The 22,248-nt window shown below is 43.8% G+C and overlaps 1 protein-coding gene across 1 annotated transcript in view; it reads right to left on the reverse strand.

Moving 5' to 3' along the window:
• The window catches only part of STC2 (stanniocalcin 2), a 363,863-nt gene that overhangs the window by 335,175 nt on the left and 6,440 nt on the right, over positions 1-22,248 (reverse strand). Inside the window, exons 3-4 of the mRNA XM_063120619.1 lie at positions 20,463-20,674; positions 12,075-13,053 (exon numbers count right to left, since the gene is read on the reverse strand). Of these exons, the coding sequence (XP_062976689.1) occupies positions 12,660-13,053; positions 20,463-20,674 (606 nt within the window). The 3' untranslated portion in view covers positions 12,075-12,659. The remainder of the gene's footprint in view (positions 1-12,074; positions 13,054-20,462; positions 20,675-22,248) is intronic.

Raw genomic sequence — 22,248 nt, forward strand, 5'->3', positions numbered from 1 at the left:
AGGCAGGGTTCCTGCAGCTTTAACAGTTCCATTTAGTTCTGTTCAGTTTAGTTGCTCATGGGACAGGAACAGAAAATCTCTTCAAGCTGGGTGAAAGGGAGCACACTAAAACACATTGACAGGTGAGATTTGAAAGATTGTGATTTTTTTTTTAGGGTAATAATTAGCCACTCTTAAAACACACAGATTTATAGCTCAGAATACTTACTACACACATTCCTATATTTCCTCAGTGCAGATGATAAATGCCAGATGCTGGAAACATGTCTGTTACAGGTAGTACTGGACACATATTAATAGGATTAAAAGGACTAAAATAATGCATCAATTCACTTGTCATTGCTCTGGGCATTGAAGTTAAAATATAGTATAAAAGTTTTGTTTGGACATAGTGACAGAAGTTCTCTCTTCGGTAGCTGCCTAATTATTAGTCTCAAAACATTATACCCCACCTTGTAATCTATAAACAGGGTTCTTAAGGAAGTGGATGGTATTAAGCCATAATAAAACCAATCAACTAACAGCTCTGGAAAAGGGAGAGATTGCTATACTTCTTGAAATTCCCAATTCAAATCTTGCCTCTGCCATGAACTAAAGTGACCTTAGGCAAGCCACTTTCTCTCAGGATCAGCCTGCTCACCTTCAGAATGGATATAATAATACCAGTCTACCTAAGTATCACAAGATAATTCACATTAAGTGCTTTGAACATTCTAAACTGTTACGTTGTTGTTGTTGTTGTTGTTGTTGTTGTTGTTGTTGTAAAAGCCATTTAAAGCAGAGAGTACAATATAAGACAAAGAACACAGAACATTTACCCCAAACAGAAGCTCTCTTGCCAATGATTTCACACCTCAAAGACCTCTGCAAATTAAAAAAAAAGTATTATCAGGCCAGTTCACTTGCAGTCTCTCATGGGTGGGTAAACACTGACAAAAAATTGGCAAGGCATTCTATAGAACGGGTACCACTAGACAGAAGGGCCCTGCTCCTCAAAGCGATCCCTACTAACTTCAGAGGGTGGTAGCATCTTCTGGGATGAGCAGGTCGAGATGCATACAAAGTGATGTTTGTTTGGGTTCACTGGACTCAGGATGCTTTAGGCCAGGGGTGGTCAACATCTAACCCTGCAGATGCTTTGGCCTACAACTTCCATCAGCCCCAGCCAGCATAGCCATTGATGAGATTTGTAGGCCCAAACATTTGAAGGCCTACTACTTGCCCACCCTTGTTTTAAGCTTTAAAGCAGAGGGGGTTGGTGATCATCATTTTGAATTATTCCCAGAAACTGAATAGAAGCTAGTGCCTTTGACTTGTTTGAGCACTAGCGAGTTGTTCCTGGTTTGATTCCTGGTTCCTGGTTTGTAGTTTCATGGTGGGGTTTTTTACGGATTGGTTCCTTAAAAGAATGGAAAACTCTTAAGTGCTGAAATGCTGCCACTTCCACTATAGAATGCATACAGAAGCAATATCCCGGCCTGAATCTGCAAGGGGCAGCTTGAGTTGGCAGAATCTAACGCCATAGCCTGTCTTTTGGCCAAGGGTCAAAGTAGTTGTTGTAAGAGCTTCTGCTGATCTGAGCCTCTTTCCCTTCTTTTCTTCATAACATCTAATGCAAATGGTGCATGGTATGCCATCAGGGTTGTATACTCTCACCTTACCTATTCGACTTGTATGCAGAACACATCATGCGACGTGCTGGGCTTGACGAATCCAAGGCTGGAGTTAAAATCGCAGGAAGAAACATTAACAATCTCAGATATGCAGATGACACCACTTTTATGGCTGAAAGTGAGGAAGAGCTGAGGAGCCTTATGACAAAGGTGAAAGAAGAAAGTGCAAAAGCTGGGTTGCAGTTAAACCTCAAAAAAACCAAGATTATGGCAACCAGCTTGGCAGTGACAGATTTTGTATTTCTGGGTGCAAAGATTACTGCAGACGCTGACTGCAGCCAGGAAATCAGAAGACGTTTACTTCTTGGGAGGAGAGCAATGACAAATCTTGATAAAATAGTTAAGAGCAGAGACACCACACTGACAACAAAGGTCCGCATAGTTAAAGCAATGGTATTCCCCGTAGTAACCTGTGGCTGCGAGAGCTGGATCATAAGGAAAGCTGAGCGAAGGAAGATAGATGCTTTTGAACTGTGGTGTTGGAGGAAAATGCTGAGAGTGCCTTGGACTGCAAGGAGATCAAACCAGTCCATACTCCAGGAAATAAAGCCAGACTGCTCACTTGAGGGAATGGTATTAAAGGTGAAACTGAAGTACTTTGGCCACATAATGAGAAGACAGGATACCCTGGAGAAGAGGCTGATGCTAGGGAAAGTGGAAGGCAAAAGGAAGAGGGGCCAACCAAGGGCAAGATGGATGGATGATATTCTGGAGGTGACAGACTTGACCTTGGGGGAGCTGGGGGTGGCGACAGCCGACAGAAAGCTCTGGCGTGGGCTGGTCCATGAAGTCACAAAGAGTCGGAAACGACTGAACGAATAAACAACAACATGCCATCATCACACAGTCAGTGGTACAGTGGCAAATTTCGAAGACCAGGCACTCATTATTAACGTCTCCATAGCCATGTCCACAAGAAGAGTCCAAAAATTCAGGCGGTTGTCTTGATCCATATCAATTTATTATTATTATTATTATTATTATTATTATTATTATTATTATTTATTTATATAGCACCATCAATGTACATGGTGCTGAACCAGTTCTAGCAATTTACATCTCCATTAGGAGTAGGTCTTTTGTAAAGCTAATGGGTTTTAATTGCTCATTCAAGTCCAAGCCACCCTCAACTACTTGTAACACTTTGCATTACAACAGGGAACAATATACTATTGCTGGGGAAATACATTTCCTTCCAGCTTCTGTGAGGAAGCTCAGAGGGGAAGTCTAAGGGTGTGGCACGTTTGTTCCTGTGAGCCCGGCTCCACTGCACACAGTGATCTGTTTTGCATGATCATGACATGGTTAGCAATGGTGGCTTGCTAACCCCGCCGTGGGTTATTGCTGGATTATTTGAGGGTTGCTGCCCCTACCCCTCAGCCATGCTGCCTGGGTTCAGATGACATTGCAAGCCACACCAGCAAGGGTAATTAGGGAAATCCGACCAGCATACGTGGCGGGGTTAACAAGCCATTGTGTCTTATTTCCCTTGCTGTGATTGTACGAACCATTGGCTGGGTTGCATCACCCCATCTCTACCTCAGCAGGCAATGGTATGAGGTGGCGACAGGGACACATGATGGAGTGCAATGAGATCACTCTATGCTGTTTCGTCTTAACGCTTTTCAAGGAAATGAGAGAGAACACACAGAGTAGTGAGGCGCTCCTTGTCTCTTTCAACAAATAGTTTGGCCCTAGAAGACAAAACCGGTGCTTGAAAACAACAACCAGTGCTTTAGTAACTATGCATGGCAAGTAGGCCAGGTTTACATCTTGTTCCAAAAATCTTGGTAGCTTGGCTGGGGGCCATTTCCTACTAAGTTCTGTCACCGCATATCTGGCAGGAAACATTCCCTTTCCGCGTTACCCAATGGCTAGAAGTAATCCATGGTGGGATTATGCACAAGCTGTGGATGGCAGGGCACCTTAAGCAAGAATATTGCAGGTCATAGATTCCTGCAAATCAAACTTAAGCTTGCAAAGTCCCATCTCATCCAAGGGTTTAAATTGGATTAGTTATTTTTAAACCTCACAGAAGAGGCATTAAAATGTGCTTTTCAAGCAGCCATAAGCAATTCCTGCCGCAGGGCACGGAGCTGCTCTGTTCAGAATTCCTCTCCATATCCTTTTCCCTTTAAATAACCCCAAGTGATGAGATAGAGAATAATTTGTGGCACAGCAATGCACTCTACTTGCCTTTGCTGATTGTTGACTTTAGAGAGAAGTCAGGTTTATCTTGCGGCAGAAGAGGAGAGGGGCTTGTTTTGTTTCACAATCCCAGGATTTGCTGTACTACCAGATTTTAGTGGAATTACCCCACCCCCACCCCCCAATTCCTTACAGATAATTGCTGGAATCAATTGCCAAGACGTTCAAGGTAGCATGCAATTCACCCCCACCTCCAAATTTGTATTTCTTTGTTAACATATTTTGTTAATTTAGTGCTTGGACCAACTTACGTTGGAAATCAGTGCTGCTGTTAACTTCAGGACACGCTGCAGCCTATTTTACTGGTAACATGTGTTGCTATTCAAAGCCAGGTTTTTGACCAAGTAAATCAACGTTTGTGGTTAATGCCTATTGTTCGTCGTGCGGTATGTCCCTTAAGACAGGAGGAGAATTGAAGCTTGGTATGCACTTCCACGTCAAAATGTATGTGTTCATATTTGAAAAACAGCCCAGTCTATCCACCATTTTTTTTTTGCTGGGGCAGGAGAAATGTAGGTGTCTGAATTTTGAGGGCATGAGAGGGAGCCTAGCCTACTTTTTCCCTTAACGTTATGGGGTTTGAATGATTCTATTTAAAAGTTAAAAGCCACGTTCTTAAGTCTTGGGGCCTCCGTATAGGGTTGCAGGAATGCAAACTCAGGTGTAGTTCATAAACTGTCCCAACAGGAACAATAGAAATTCCACCAGACACCACCAGGTATAGAAGACCAAGGCCAGATCTATACCAAGCAGGATATAGCAGTATGATAAAAGTGGTATGAAAGTGGAATATGGGGCCCCAACAGTTGTCAGATTACTTCTATACCACTATAAAGCAGTAGTGTAGATCCTGCCTAAATTCAAGTCCCATGTTAACATAGCATAGAAATATATTTTATCATGTTTTGACCTGTCCAGAGAGCTTTGGCTATTGGGTGGTATAGAAATGAATGAGTGAATAAATAGCTCTGCTGTATCAGACAAAATGCCTATCTAGTTCAGCATCCTGTTTTCCACCATGGCCAACCTGATGCTTCTGGGAAGCCCAGAAACAGGACATACAAGGACGATAGCATTCTCCTACTTATGTTCCCCAGCAACTGGTACTCAAATACGCATACTGCCTCTGATCTTAGAGGTAGTATATCACTAGTAGCCATTGAAAGCCTTGTCCTCTGAGAATTCTTCTAATCTTCTTTTAAGTCTGTACAAGTTGGTGGCCACAACTTGTGGTAGATAATTCAGAATTTGGGTCTTGTTTAGGGTGACCATATTTGGGAAACCAAAAAAGAGGACACCTAATGTGTGTGTGTGGGGGAAGCAGCTTTCTGAGTCCTGCAGAAAGTATGTTATTCCCCCGCCACCTTAAAGAACCCGATTGGAGTGGAGGAGGGGAAAGGATTTCATTCTGCACCACCACCATCCACTCCAATTGGGGCCTTTTCTATAATGTCCACGAATGACCCACTTTCCCCTTTAAGACCTCAATTGGAGCTCGGGGTGGGGGAATGATGTGCCTCAAGAACGCATGTCACTCCCTCCTGCCATGCTAATGGCAGCCTTAAAGGGGAAGGTGTGTCATTCCAAGACGTTATTGAAAATTATAGAAAATCCCCCCTGACACTATGGAAAGAACAAAAACCAGGACAAATCCGGGGAAATCCTGACAGTTGGTCACCCTAGGCTTGTTGGTTTTGTTTGTAACAGTGTTTCATCTGAGTCAATGTGATGTCATAGCCCTCGTCTTCAAGACATCAATAATGCTGTGCCTTGTGGTGCGAGCCATGGCACAGTCGCATTGACACTCCTTCCAACCAACTACATCGGAAGGAGCGCAGTTGCGGGCTTTCCTGGTGCCATTGGCGCTGCTGCACCTGCCCACCCAAGCACTCACGCGGCCGGTCTGGGGGCACCTGGGAGCATCCGTGCCCCCTCTTCTAAGGATAGAGTTTGTTGGTGTTTTTTTTTTAAAATGGGACTTACTGTTTTGTTATTTTAAAGCTGTAAATATGAAGGATCACATTTACAGCTAAATGGGGTGGGGAACAAGGGGGGAGGAATGGGGTGTTCCCTCCCTGGCAGGATTTCCAATACCCACCCCCCTTTTTAAAAAAAATTCTCCATTGGTCCAAGCTAAAGAAGTCAGGGAAAGTGCCTGACTTTTTTAGTGTGGGCTTTAGAGCCTTGTGTGGCGCAGAGTGGTAAGCGGCAGTTACTGAAGCTGAAACTCTCCCCACGGCCTGAGTTCGATCCCAGCGGAAGCTGGTTCTCAGGCAGCTGGCTCAGGTCGACTCAGCCTTCCATTCTTCCGAGGATGCTAAAATGAGTACCCAGCTAGCTGACGGAAAGGTAACTGCGACTGGGGAAGGCAATGGCAAACCACCCTGCTACAAAGTCTGCCACGAAAACGTCAGCGAAAGCAATCATCTCTCTAGGAGTCAGCAATGACCAGGGCCCGTACTACCATAGAGGCCACTCAGGCAGTCGCCTAGAGCGCCAAGCTAAGAGGGGCGCCACGCGCCGCGCAGCACTCACGCGCATTGTTGGCTGTGAGCCAGCCCGGCCCGAGGATTCAGCTGGGCCTGGGTGGGCGAGATGGCACCCTGCGCCCGCCCAGCCGAAGTGAAGCCAGGGACGCTGGGGTGGGAGGCGGCTCCCACCCCTTGTGGACTCCTCACAAGGCAAACTCTCCTGCTTCCCGATCCTGCGTGCGTGGATCAACGGGACTTGCATCTGAGAAAGCGTTGCACCAGGAGGCACCAGTGTGGCCTCCTTACTCGGAAGCCTTATTCCCGAGTAAACGTGCAGAGCGGATTGGGACGCCAGGCTGCATAGCAGGTTGCATTTGCATGGGATTAAGTCCCGGTGAATTCGACGGCTCGGTCCCAAATCAAAGTGAGCCAGTCTCAGCTCTCCACTCAGCACACATGTTCAGACTTCTGCACAATTTTGGGGTGGGTGGGGGTGCAAGTAGCTCACCTTGCCTAGGGCGCGAAATAGTCTGGCACCGGCCCAGGCAATGACTCAAGTGCTTGCACAAGAGGTTCCTTTCCTTTCCTTGGGGCTTTCCCCCTGGATTGTTTCGGAGTGGCGGCTGCGTCATGTAGATTACCTGCCACCATTCCGAAGCAACCCAGGGGCAAAGCGCTTGTGTAGACAAGCCCCATAGTTAGCATATTGGACGAGGACCTAAAAAGGATATCATAGAGCTGGAAAAAGTGCAGAAAAGGGCAACGGAAATGATTAAGGGGCTGGAGCATCTCCCTTATGAGGGGAAGGAAGGTTACAACAGCTGGGATGCTTTAGCTTTGAAACAAGGAGGCTAAGGGGAGACATGATAGAGGAGTACAAAATTATGCATGGTATGGAGAATGTGGGTAGGGAGACATTTTTCTTCCTCTCTCAAAATACTAGAACCCGGGGTCATCCCAGGAAGCTAATTGATGGAAGATCCAGGACAAATAAGAGGAATACTTCTTCACACAATGCATAGTTAAATTATGGAACTCACTACCACAAGATGTAGTGATGGCCACCAATTTGTGTGGCTTTAAAAGGGGGTTGGATGAATTCCTGGAGGCAAAGGCTGTCAATGGCTACTAGCCCTGATGGTTGTGTGCTATCTCCAGTATTCGAGGCAGTAAGCCTGTGTGCACCAGTTGCTGGGGAACATGGATGGGAGGGTGCTGTTGCACCATGTCCTGCCTTGTTGGTCCTTGGCCGATGGCTGGTTGGCCACTGTGTGAACAGAGTGCTGGACTAGATGGACCCATGGTCTGATCCAGCATCAGGGCACTTATGTTCTTATGACCAGAGACCCTCGTTCAAATACCTAAAATATACTGGGTGACCTTGGAGCAGTCACTATTTCTTAGCCTAACATTTGAAGGTGGACATTGGGTGCTTAAACCTCCCCCCACTCCACATACTTTTCTTTAGCTGTTTTTCTCAGAGTAGAGGTCCAACATAAAAAGTAACCCCTGACGTTTCTTGAGAAAAACAGCTGTGAAGAAGCTGCCATGGAGGAAAATACTGGCATTAGGATCAGCATCATCCTCTGCCTGCCCATGGTGTACTTTAACTCCCTGTCCCCTCCAAAACACATGCTTTATCTAGCTTGGCTGAATGGTGTGATTTTCTATTATATAACAGGTCTATTGATGTGTGCCATTTATGTAAAATTTCCAGAAATTTGGAGGCCATGGAGAACCTCCCCCCCCCAGAAAAAAATGGGAAATATTGAGAAAAATGAAAAAAAAATCAATACTTTTGTAAAAAAACACTTTTTACAGATTTATAGTCATTTTGTTGCTTCAGGACAACTTTCCCCTGCCTGGTATCCTTCAGATATTTTGGACTTCAGCTCCCATTAGCCTTAGGCAGCATAGTTGATGGTCAAGAATTATGGGTACTGTAGTCCAAAACATCTGAAAGGTACCAGTTTGGGGAAGGCTATTTTAGGAACATAAAGCAGACTTTATGTTCCTGAAGTTATATAAAGTATAACCCGGTTTGCTCATTAAATTATCATTATATTAAAAAAAAAAACTTTAAAAGTAAAGGCAGTAAATATATAATTATTGTCAGAATAAACTATACTTTTAAATTTAATATTTATTTATTTATTTATTTAGAATATTTATATATCGCTCCCCATTGAAAATATTTTAATATACCAAAATCAATAGTTTTATGAGCAAACCAAGTTATACATAACATATTTTCAGTTCCTGTTTTTTGTTTTACCAGAGGGGACTTCAATAAATAGTCCCTAAATCATCCTAGAAGCCAGAAGTAGGAAGAACTGAAGGCAGAGGAAGACTGGTGTATAGCATCTATTCCTGTTTGTAAGGAGGTTTAGGGAAATTCCTAAACCTGTTCCAGTTTGTGGACTGGAATGGAAATCTGATCTGAATGAAAAGGTATTGAGATTTTATTTAGCTAAGACACACTCAATTTAGGAATGGAAAACAACCATATTTAATTTAAGACCCTTTACACAATCTCAACCTAGTATTTGAATTACGGTATTCACGTTTGTAAATAATTTCTGTCATTCATTTTGAAAAGTTATCTCTATTGGTAATGACAATCCCATGCCTACACCATAGGAAACATACTACTGAATATATTAGAGGGTCACACTGAATGACTCTCCTACTCACCAGAGTCCCCCACCCCATACGAGGTTGTGCTGGATCTCTAGGATTTGAGCCGTTGCTTACCAAAATGAATGGGAATTTCAAAGCAGCAGTAATCAATATATTCCACCCATATGGCATGATTCGGCCAAAGTTAAACACTCTAACTTCCACTGTTATCAACGGGTGAAATTTAAGTATGTGCTTAATTCTCAGTTGAAATCAATGGGATATAAGGCTGCAATCTTATGCACACTTTCCTGGAAGTAGTATAAGCCTCAGGGACTTACTCAGTTTTCTTCTGAGTAAACATGCATAAGACTACATGTTGAAACACTTCATTTTGGTTGGATTGTGACTATAATTTTTGTGGTCAGCAAGTGCAAAGTTATGTTGGTTAAGATATTATTGGGCTCCTTAATTGGACAGCTGACATTTTTATTTTCAAAGGTTATACAGGATGTCTTGATAGAACTATGAGGTTAAATGCACTTGTATCAATTAGAAATGAAAGTTAACAATAAATAAATGATGGATGCTGTCAATAACATTATGGAGCATATAAAATTATATTTTCCTTGCTTTAAACAACAACAAAAATGTAACTAGTGGCATGAATATATACAACACAGGTCCTGACATATATTTAAATTACCTTAGCCAGCAGTGCTCAGATTTATTTTTTTAAATGGAGAAATTATAATAAATAGAAATGTTAAATATTTACAATAAAAGAATATGTGGAATCAGTAGGTGAACACATACATCCAATTTTCACACAGAGAGGATAAAAAATTAGGCCTTATACAATCCCCACCCACCCCGCTGGGAAAAAAAATAACCTGGATTTTCTTTGAATATGCAAAAAGGGAAACATGCATTTGTCTCTCTAGAATGAATTAAAGTAAATTACATGCCCGTTAAGGTGATCTTTTGACCAAGACATTCAATGGTGTGTATGTGTTTTGGTTCCCATAGCTAAATTGGACTTCTTACAGAAAATCGAACTAGAGTGAACTGAGAATATGGGGGCCTAGTGGCAGGCCTTTTGTTTTGGAGTGGGGATGCGGGGACTACCTATGTTTGATGATGGTATAGAAAAGTGGTCATGACAGTCCTTCCAATCAGATCATTTTCAGTTATTTTAGATTAGTAAGAAGACCATACTTTATTCCTCATCAACTTTGGGCATGTTTAGACCTGCCGATATCCTGGGGATTGCCCCGGGATCATCCCTGTACGTCCACATGACTTTTCCCGTGGGCTTGTCCTGAGATCGCGTGACGTGTGGCCGGGCGTCCTGTTTTTGTCCCGGCTCCTTTCAAGTAACCGCGAGGAGCCAGGAACTGGGCATGGGGCACGGAGCTCTTCAGGAGCTCCCTGCCCATTGGGGGTGGGAGCGGGGTCTTTTTAAAAAATAAAAAACTCATCTTTTTGGTAGGAGCGCTCCTGTGCTCATTTCCGATAAAAAACCAACAAAATGTCGTCCATGACGTCCTCTTCCTCCTGGGACATTATGTGCCATATGTGGACTGAGGGGGAGGATCTCGCAATCATCATATCATGAGATCATCCCCCTCCACCCCCCTGGTCTAGCCATGCCATTTGTTGTTTCAGCGGGAGTTGTAAGCACTGTGACTGGATTCGTTACTCAACACAATCACAAAAGCTGTCCTTGTTAGAAATGGTGGAAATAAAATTACCTGGCTACATGCACAATTCTGTTGTTCTTACAGCCTCCTTCTGTCTTCACCGAAAAAGAGGAGTTTAAATCACACTGGCCCCTCCCTCTTTAACAATGAAGACGGACTCCTCAGTCAGTCCAATATCAGGGCTGGCTCTGCACATGTAATAGGTGTAAATAAACACACAGAGATGTTGTGACATTGCACTGACTGGAGACACCTGCCTTCCTCTTGAAAATGAATGGTCAAAGCTTTCTGAATCTAAATCATTACTTGTTTGGTATTACCTTCCAGAAAAGTTCATTCTGGTGCACTGGTTGTAGCATCCTGAGTGCTCTTATTTAATGATGGACATCTTTAAATGTAAAGATAGAGTACAGCATATTAACTGGACTATGGAAGTTGCAATCTAAATCACACTTTAGCGGAAACAAGTTCCATTGAAATGAATGGGATTTATTTCCAAGAAAATGTGGTTAGGGCTGGGGTGAGGAGAAGACTAAGGGCATGGCTAGACCAGGAGGATGGAGGGGGATGACCTCGCGATATGATGATAGCGAGATCCTCCACCCTCAGTCTACACGCGGCACACAATGTCCCGGGAGGAAGAGGATGTCATGCCTGCCATCCCCCCCGAAAATGAGTGCAGGAGCACTCCAATGCAAAAGGTAATTTAAAAAACAAAACAAAAAAACCCTCCTGCTCACCCCATTGATGGGCATGGGGCTCCTAAGGAGCTCTGTGCCCCATGTCCTGCTCCTCTTGGTTACTCACGAGGAGGCAGGACGAAACTGGGATGGCAGCCCACACATCCTATGGTCTCAGGATCATCCCGAGACCGTGGGAAAAGTCGGGATAGAAGTGTAGGCCCATAACCTGGGGGAAAGGAGGGATCATCCCTCCCTGCTCCCGGGATCCCCTGTGCATCATGTGGATGCACAGGGATGATCCCGGGGCGATTCCCGGGATATCGCCCCGTCTAGCCATGCCCTAAATTTGTTTCACATTATTAACCCAATTAAATCACTGCACAGTGCTTGGCTTATCGTTGTTCAACATCCTCATTTCTTTGGCACTTCATGCTCACAGACAGCCTTCGAGCACAGGGTTTTCCGCAACCTTGCAAACTTTGCGGTTCTGTCTTTAGGTCTTTAGGACTCAAAAAAAGTACCCCACATGTTGAAGCAAGTCTTAGATCAGAATCCATACCCTATTGTTTAGAAAACCCAGAAGCCAGGTAGATTTTGAAGGTGTGTTGGGGGAAAAAAAGGTTGGTATAATATTGGAACAGATGACAAGGTCCAATCACCTTGTCCAGAAACTGCTTCTATAATCAACTGATTTGTTTTGTAAAAGGAAATTGGAACAACAGGGAGAAGAGGTCAGCAGTGAGACACACAAGCCAATACAAAAGAAACTTAAGGCAGATGGTGTCACCTAGACAGGAACAATGGCTCAGAGAAACAGTTTAGTTTGTAACTGCGAGGTCCCCTGTGCAATATTCTGTATATGTTTCCTCACAAATGTCTCAGCAGCCTATTCAAGACTAGATGATTTTCTACTTAAGAGACTAAATGCTGAACCTAGTCTAGATGTTTAGCCATAAGTGGACAAATGAAAATTTAGACAAGCCTTTCCCTGATCGAAAACAACAACAACCTAAACCAGCATCTAATCTCCTACTTTTCCTTTTTAAATGATTAAGGGATTTAAGCGAAGACATTTTGTTGCACCTACAATATTGAATTTGCTGGATACAATCAATGACCAATAGCCACTGCTTTTCCTCTGTTACTGATATTACATACGCTGTCAACTGCCACATATACCACAATGCCCTATGCCTGACACCACCCCATCTATATTGTAAATATTTTGGAATGCCCCTAGATAAGATGAACTCAGTGGAGGAAGTTTCTGGTGGAGGGGGAAGGAAGGGCTGTATCCTCCTTTCACCTTCGGATGTCAGAGAAGTCAGACAGTTCATCTGCCTGCTCGATGATCCCGTGAGCTGCTTTGGGATTGTGGCCCCCAGCTTTAGTGCGAGTGTGGGCATTCACAGGAAGCCTGCTACCTCTTTCCCCTCTGGCGTTTCGGGAGCTCTCTCTGGTGTCAGCTTCAGGGTGGACTACAATGTCCCCTTGGCTAAGGGAGAACCTGGAGACTTCATTTGGCTTCTTCTCGGGTTCCAGGATGGAATCTCCATGTGGGACGGAGGTGCAGAAACTCAGGATGGAACACAGGCTCCCCCAGTTCTGTTCACACTGGGCTTGGACACTCTGTGTGATGGCCTCTTTGACCTCCTCTCCACAAGTGAGTAGGATGTTCACTAAGTCGACATACGGCCTAAGGGAAACATCAAAGAATGGGAGAAGGTTAGAGAAGAATGGAAGGTTATACACCCACAAATAGGTGGATGGTCATTTTGCTTCATGTCTACCCAGCTTTTGACCCAACGAGTGCAGGCATACATTTGTTTATATTTAATTGCAATTTCATATCTGAGGGGCAAGAAGTGCATTGTTGTTTTGACCACAGCTTATACACTTGACAAAATACCACAGGTGGTGAAGGAAAGAGCAGCAGTGAGTTTTTGGGGGTTTGGTTGCTTCAGAGCATTTATTTTCTAATGTGATTGCTGATATTAAGGCCTGTTAGGGCTCATCTACACCAAGCAGGATATTCCACTATGAAAGCAGTATATAAAAGGCAGGAACCACAACAAGCAGCATATGTATGAAAGAGGTATATGGTATGTCTCAATGGGCCTCAACAGTTGACAGTGCACTTTGATACCGCTATAAAGCAGTAGTGTGGCTCCTGTCTTTTATATACCACTTTCATAGTGGAATATCCTGCTTGGTGTAGGTGAGCCCTCAGTTGGCAAAAATGAAGTGCTACTCCTTGCCATCTTAATCATCTAAATACAGCTGTCATTTCTGAGCATACTGTCTTTTAAAATAATTAGCAATAATTTTATAACTGCTCTCAAAAAAGAAGTAAATATGTTGATTCATACTTAGCACAAGAGTTTGTTTGCAAAGAGCTAAGCTGGTATTCACATCTGTCATACAGACGAGCAAGTATATTCAGTTGAGGATCACATGGAATTTAATATTCTTTTTTCATGTTTTAAGTTGAGAGATCATTAATATTTTCCTAACAGATTAGCTGTCTCCTCACTTAAATTGCTGCATGATTGTTTGACTCAGATTTTGCACTTGATCTGAGTAATATATCTGAAGAATTCTTTCTTGTATTTTTTTAATCCTTCTAGTCCAGATAGCTTACAATGATTTAGGCTGCAGTCCTATATACACTTATGTGAGAGTAAGAGAGTAAGCACCTAGAAGTCTTTTTTTGCCAGCAAATCTTAGGCTTTTCACCATCATCTTCAGCGACTAGCTCGGAGGAGTGGTAGAAATTTAACTCCTTCTCCTTTATAGGCCTATTCATACAGTTAATAGTTTATTGCCAAAATTCCAATCTGTGTATGGTTTATGCACTATGACTTGGTGTCCAAAATACTTTGCATTGTATTACAGGTAACAGTGGTTGTGGTGGGGCAAAGTGTAGAACTGTGTAACATTAAGCCCATTATTGTAGTTTGGGGAAATTACTGCTGGAGGATTTGGTCAGTTCTGTCATTGTCAAGTTTCACTTGCCCAAAATACATGTGTTGTGCATCATGCTTTGTCATACCAATCCCTGAGTCTCCTTCTTTCATCTCTATCTCTTTCCTCATATTTATTTATGAAGATAAGGGATGCTAAATGTTAAGCAACATTTATGAAGAATGACAGTTTCCTACTGAGTGGAGGAGGGCATTACTGCATAATACATGCTTATCATTAGGTCAAGCTCCTGAATTGATTTGATCTCAGTCCTCAGGCTACAAGCTCATCATGGGTTGGTCCAGCCAGAAAATCCTCCACACATATGCACAGTGTTGCACAACTGTGTGTGTGTGCTGTGGCTTACATGTGCTCCTGCATATCTAGAAGAATGTTGCTAGACTCCGGAGAGGCTGCACTTTCATTTTTCTAAACCAAGCATCTAGTTTGAAAAAAGGGGGAAAGGTTAAGCTTCAAGTTATGCTGTATAAGTGATGGGGCCGAGGTATAGCTTCCTGGGGAGAAGAAAGCTTGGAAGAATGGGCAACCGCCCAGAGGGCTTTGACTATTGGGCGGTACAGAAATTCAGTAAATAAATAAATAAATAAATAAAAGTTGTGAAGTATTAAGTGTACACTCCAAGTAAAAAAGGGAGGTGCATCTTACGATTGTGCAATTATTTGATTCTAGTGCTGGGGTAAAGATTATTTATTTATTTATTTGCATTATACTGCCCCACAGCTGAAGCTCTCTGGGTGGTTTACAACAATTAAAAATAGTAAACATTGAAAGTATACAAAATTTAAAAACCATCAAAAACATAAAAAACAGTATAAAAACAACAGCTTATTTAAAGCTTAACTTGAATTTTTGGGCTGGGCAGGGGGGTGCTGTTGAAAGAGGAGAGAAAAATACTTCTCCTCTTTTGCATTTTCATGGAGTTGGAGTGAATTTTCAGGGCAGGAGAGCAAAACTCACCAGCAATCCCCCTGGTGCCTCAGTGATGCTGGCCATCATTTTTTCTTCCCCATAATGCCCTTGATTTAGAATGATGCTATGCCATGATGCTATAACCAAGGGGCATTCTGGGAAAGGAAAAGATTCTATGTCATGATACTGTGTCCAAGGGGCATTCTGGCAGGGACAAGCTGGGAGTACTCAGGAGTCATACCTGCCTCCCTGGCAAAACCCAAAATGAACCCACACTTTCAGAGCCTGCAAGTGGTGGTGGTGGGGGCATTTTTCTTCAACTCTAATTAATTTATAATAGAGATATAGCTAGCCTATATCTAGTGGAATGGTTTTCTACCATTCTGCCTTCTGGGAACTTTCCCCTTAGCAACTTGTAGTGCACATTGCACACAGAACCCCAGCATATTGCAGAGGATCACAGGGCATGTGGGCCGCTGTATCTCACCATGACACAATGTGAGATGAGAATAATGATTCCAGCATTGTCCTGCAGCTGTACATTGCACAAGATCAGTGGTGGGACAAGCTGTCTGCCTTTCCGGATCTTTCCACTGAAGAGCCTCTGATAAGCTTCTGAAGAACCACAGAGATCCCTGGGACACAGTTTGCAAATCACTGATCTAAATCATTGTATTTAACTACCAGTCATTTACAATTTTATTTGGTTGCCGATTTCATGGAAGGTGTCCACAAGAAAGTGAAAGGCATACTTCTTATCTCACCCAGCATGAAACAGACATTTGACTTGCCACTCCAAAGCAGAATAGCTCAAGGAGTATTTTGTGCTAGCCTGGCAGAAGCAGAACTTTTATCACACCTGGCACTATTCCTTTTCCCTGGGGGAAGGGGTACCCACACCCCTGCTTGTTCTTAAATAATTTGACTCATATCTTGTAGGGAAGAGACATGATGCAACACGGCCCATGAAGGGCTGATATTTTGCTTGTGCACAAAGCTTTTAGAAATACTACAAGGATGTGCCTGTTGTATTAGTGTTACCAACAGAGTGAACATCTTAGGTGCTGCTGTAGTTAACATAGTGCAAACATTACAGGTACCAAAGAATGCGAACTCAGGCAGAAGTTGCTTGAGGCTTAGACAACCCTCAAATAACCCTAAAACAAGCCTCTGTATATTAAGCCCCAGTGAGCTGTTGTGCCATGCGAACCAGGTCAGTAAGTATTTTGGCAGTCCTTCCATAATGTCCCAAACCATGATAGAGGTTTACATGGCTCTGGCAACAAGACTGCTTATTTAGGACAGATACATTAGCTCCTAGGTTTCTTGTTTCTGTTTCCAAACAACAGGGATAGTGCTATTTCCTTGGTTTAAGGGTGGACATAACTCTCTATAAATGGAGGAATTTTATAGGCAAATGCCCTCATTGAGGAATTCTGGAGTACAAGTAGGAGCTCTCTGCAAATGGGATCTATTCCATTCTCTGCAGCAATGGAATATGGTTTGTACGCGCAAAGGGAATCTGTGCATGGAACTTTCTCTAATATGGATGAAAATGGCGTCTCTGCCTGCAAAGAACTGTATGGGACAGCTCCATAGGTTTGAACTGTGCTTCACAAATTAACAAATACCATCTCAAGACAAGGGCCTCTCCCATGTTGATTCAGCAACTTAATTGCCTAATTGCTGTACAGCAGGGAAGGGCAACCCATGCGGCCCCCCGTGGCTGTTTTTGTGGCCACCTTGCAGGATCTTGTTCCTAGCATAGCACATAGTTAAATTATGGAATTCACTTCACAAGATGTAGTCATGGCCACCATTTTGGATGGTTTTAAAAGGGGATTGGACAAATTCATGGAAGATAAAGCTATCAGTGGCTACTAGTTCTACCTCCAGTATTAGAGGCAGGAGGGTGCTGGTGCCCTCATGTCCTACTTTTGGGTTTCCTGTGAGCAGCTGGTTGGCCACTGTGTGGACAGAATGCTGGACTAGATGAACCCTTGGCCTGATCCAGCACGGCTCTTATGTTCTTAGAAGCCTTCCAGGACCATGATTCTGCTTATACACAAGACGTACACTCCCCTCATGCCTTGTCAAATTGCCATGTCTTTTGCTGCTGTCACAGCAAATGTGGTGGGGATGTGCAGACTCCAGTGAGTTCCAGGAGAAGCAATGTGCACCCCCAACCCTCAGAAATTGCCCATCCCTACTCTACAGTGTGATGATCCTTGCTCTCTATTCTAGAGCCTAGTACGGCTTCCACAACATCCTCACGCCAAACAATGCTAAGACCTACATCATGTATTGAATCCCAGAAGGACTAAACAAAGGATGGTGAGAAAAGCTGTCCCTTCTTAGTTAATTTTAATAAACAATAACAAATGCACCCACATTTTAGGGTTACATGCAGCTGTCAAAACCACATTCTTTTTAAAGTTTACTCTGATCCTAATAAATAAGGTCGCACAGAATTCACGGATATATCTAAAAGGAGCCGTAATAACAGGGTTTAAGAGTCCATTTGTTGTCATCCTTGGAATGGGAAGACTGAAATAGTAACTAGAATATTTGTACCCCTATTTTGGCAGGTTATTAACAATAAGGTTTCTGTCAACCATTCACAAAAATATTGGCCTCACTATGATTCTACATGTGTGAAAGTACTGAAGATTTGTGCGTTTGTGAGGACTGGCATTTTTCTTCCTGGTATATAAGCCAGGAAGAAATGTATCGATAGAAGATATCAGTACAATATTTTAAAGGTTCTTTTTACAGGCTGCCATCATCTCTCCCTTTCATCTGCTTGTTTTTGCTTTACAATACTAGAAGCAACATGTATAACCTTTTGAAGATAAATGCTGTGCCTTGATTTCTATTTGAAATATCAAACATGTCATCCCTCCCTCCCCTGTTTCTTACTAGTTTCCCAAGCAATGGTTCACACATAGTATATATGAGTCACCACAGTTGCAGTACTAGACGACTTGCCATCTTTGTGGTATGTATAGCTTTACCTCTGTGAATGAAGTGCTGTTTAGAAATGAAGTAAAAAGATCCCCCAAAACCCCAAGGCCATGTTTGCAATAACAACAACAAAAAATTCAATTACTCACAGACTTTGGACTCCAAGATAAAATCAGCCATACAAGCATTCGCAGAGAGTTGTTATGCTATACATCACACTTACAATGCTTGTGATCCTAGGTGTGATGTGAATATTTAGGAACTATCCCCTAGGTTTAAACCTCTTTCCCCTTCCCCGCTACTCTGGAAACAGCTGAGCAGCAGCAAAGGGCTCATCTACACCAAGCAGGATATTCTACTATGAAAGCGGTATATAAAAGGCAGGAGCCACACTACTGCTTTGTAGCGGTATTGAAGTGCATTGACAACTGTTGGGGCCCATTGAGGCATACTATATACCGCTTTCATACTGCTATATGCTGCTTGGTGTGGCTCCTGCCTTTTATATACTGCTTACATAGTGGAATATCCTGCTTGATGTAAATGAGCCCAAAGAGACAGATCTGTGCACATGTGTGTGTGTGAATAAGCTTGAATGTTTTTGGGATGAGAGAGAAGCGTATGTACGGTCCCCTCCTACTTTTAAATCTGGCCCTGCCCACCGACGGCACACGTCTCTCAGAAAGTTATCTAAGAGTGAATGAGGTCCTCTGGCTCCAAAAGGTCCCCTGACCTTGCTCCAGATCAAATGAACAGAGTCAAGTAGCTCAATTCAAGATGACAGCAGATGAAGGAACTAGATGTAGAACCAGTTCACATGTAATAACAGCTCATGGGTTAAACAGCCCATAGGGCTGTCGGGAATGAGCAGGAGAGAGTAGGTACATTGCCTGCAGCGTCCCTGGCACTTCCGCTTTTAATCAACAACTTACGATTGTCCCATTTGTGGTTGTTGAATGTATGAACCCAGAATGATGAGATGCTTAGAGGCTAAACAACCCAGCAGTTAACCCAGCAACAACTGATTTATCTCCTAAATAACCCAGTGCTCCGATTTCGCACATCATGCTCTACAACCTACAAACAGGCCAATCATAGATGGTTGATTAAAAGTGGAAGTGGTTGGTCTGTGGAAGGCAGCACGTGCTCTCTCTCCCACACATGCATGGCAGCCCCTTAGACCTGGTTTGCACATAACAGTCCATTGTTTAAACTGTGGGCTGTCGTTATGCGTGACCAGGTCTAAGAGTCACTTTACATATTACAGTAGAAACAGGGACAGAGGCAAAAGTGTGTACTCACTTCTGCTATGTAATGTGTGAGATACCCAATGCATCGTATTCAACCATTGTATGATACAGCACCCGGTATGAAACAGCATGCTTTTTTGGGGGGGGTGAATATACAGTCGGGGGGGGGAAATCCACAGCCATTTCACATACACTGGGTAGGTGCTAAATTCCATGCACCTACTTCTGTTGTAATGTATAAAACAGCCCTCAGGTCTCACTAGTACAGTCCAGGAGATAAAAGAGGTCAGTCTGGGAATGGCAGCCCCAGAAAGGATCAAAAAGGAGAGAAAGACAGCTGGCAACGTTTTTGCAATGCCCCCTTTTTATATGGAGGATTTCTTAAAAGTTAGGAATTGACAGTACTTTTGCCCTCTTGACTCTGGCATCCAGAAGACGTGTCATCACATGGGAAAACCATATTTCCTTACCATCGCTTCTCCGCCCCTGCTTTTGTCCCTCTTTAGTTCTTCTTTCTTCCCGGAGGGGAAAGAAGAAGTAAACAAAGACCACGTGGCCCATTCAGGGGCCGTTTTTATCGCGCCGCTTTTCCTGCACAGAGCAGGAGATTGCGGCACATTCTGATTTTTCAAAAAGTCGGATTAAAAGGGGTCTATTTTACACCGGAAAAACGAGCAGGAGTGCAGGAGGCAGACAGTGACGTCTAAAGGACGCGCACACATCCGTAACTGGGCAGTAGTGAGCGTGCGATAAAATGCTTGTCTGATGAACCTTCAAGAGATCTGCGCTATCCTGCTTGTGCAGAGCCCACTCACATATGCATCATCAAATCCTCTCAGTGATTTGGAAATAGCACCTATGCTTTTTCTATACTCCAGACCAGTTAAAGTTAGGGGACTTGCAATTCCACCTGGACACACCACAGCCAGACTAGCACCACTGGGAAAGCCTAGTGGTATTTACTGGAGCGACCTCCCTCTGAGCAGCGTTGACTCACTCGTGCTGTAGCAGGTCTTTGAAGTGAATCATCTCCACAATGACCTGAACATTCTCCTTGGCAGCTGAGCAGAGGTCATGCTTCTGGTAACATTCTCGCTGCAGCTGGAACACCATCTCCTTGATAGCGGGGCACTTGCGGCTGATGCAGCTGAATTTGTGCCGTAAGGCATGCGCCTTGCACCTCAGAGCATCTTTAATGAAGGATTTTCCCTGAAGAAAGAGGGGGGAAAACACAAAGGTCTATTCATCTCCATTAGGCATGACTTGCAGCTGAGTTGCCACCTCTTTTCGAGACCAACATGAGAGAGAGAGAGAGAGAGAGAGAGAGAGAGAGAGAGAGAGACTTGGTTGCTGCGGGAAATGCTTGTGTGCAATAAGAGCTCTGTGGGGGGTGGAAAGGTTGGTGTTGCAATGGGTCAAAACCATTCATCATGCAGATTGCCCTCTGGGTAACAGAGTCTTCATGCCAACGCCAGTGGAGACGCTCCATGAGACGGAGGCCTAATCTATACCTACCGCCTGTTCACAAGGGTGGTTGCGAGTTTTTCCACTTTCACGATCGCTGCTCATGGGGCACACGCAACGGAAGTCCACCAGAATTCAATGGGGTTTCTCAAGTGTGCAAAGAAGCCATAGGCGTGCGCAGCACATTTCATTAGGTGGTTCGGCCAGGGATTTTTTTTTTAAGGTAAACATTGATTGAATATACAGTAATATAGGACTTCTCTTTCATTCATCAAACAAACGAAATAAACGAAAACTGAAGTAAACTATTTTTTTAATTAACAAGTAATCTGTACTGCACTGTTGTAATTATTTGATTGGGACTGAAGTAGAGGAGCACTAATTTTACTGTACTTATTGTCTTTAAATATGGTTAAATATCCCACAGTTAACTTGCTATTCTATTTCTACAATTCTTTTTCTCCTGTCTTTTTTTCATCCTCTCTTCGTTTTCAGTCTGTATCCTATGCACATTTACCTCAGAGTAAGTTTGATTGATCTCAGTGGGGCTTACTTCTGAGTAGACATACATAGGATTGTGCTGCAGCTGTGTTTTAAAGTGACACAAGATACACACATACCATGTTTACCAAAAGAATGGCTTGAAAAAAGGGGGTTGGACACCCTAAAATAAGCAAGGGCAGATAGGAATTGTTTTCGCAAGCATTCTGAAGAAGGTGCTGCTGAATGAACCCTCCTTAGCCAGGAGGTCCTGGGGGGCATTGCAGTTCTCCCCCCTTTCTTTTCTCTTGCTGGAGTCCAGACTGGGGTGGGCGGTGGGGCAGCGATGAGGAGAGAAGGCAAGTAAACATACAGCTTCTCTCTCTCTCTCTTTCTCCCAAACATTACAGTATCTGCAGGGCTGATGATGAGAGGAGGGCAGCAGCTCCAAAGGGGGGAGGGCCCCAATCCACAGCTCCGGGCAATCTTACTACTTACAGAAACAGTCCCCTCCTTGGCTCCACCACGTGCTGCTTCCTGGCCCCAGCGTGGCTGCTGCTCCCACCTTGTTCAGCAACTGCCATGAGAGGTCAGGCAGAGCAGCTGGGAGCAGAGAGCTGCTGAGTGAGTGAGTGAAAGAGCGAGCGAGCGAGCTGGGGGGGGGGGGGCAGCGGCTGCACCGGTGAAAAAAGCCTTCTGGAGGAGGAGCGGGGTGTGGAGTAGCTGAATTTATCGCTCCTTCCTACAGCTAGCACGGGCCCTGCTACCGCAACATGGCGGCAGCAGATTAGGGTATTCAGCTGAACCCTTTGAACCTGTTGACCACACACCAATGTTTA

This window comes from Elgaria multicarinata, chromosome 3 (genome assembly GCF_023053635.1).
Source record: "Elgaria multicarinata webbii isolate HBS135686 ecotype San Diego chromosome 3, rElgMul1.1.pri, whole genome shotgun sequence".
NCBI classification, from domain to species: domain Eukaryota; kingdom Metazoa; phylum Chordata; class Lepidosauria; order Squamata; family Anguidae; genus Elgaria; species Elgaria multicarinata.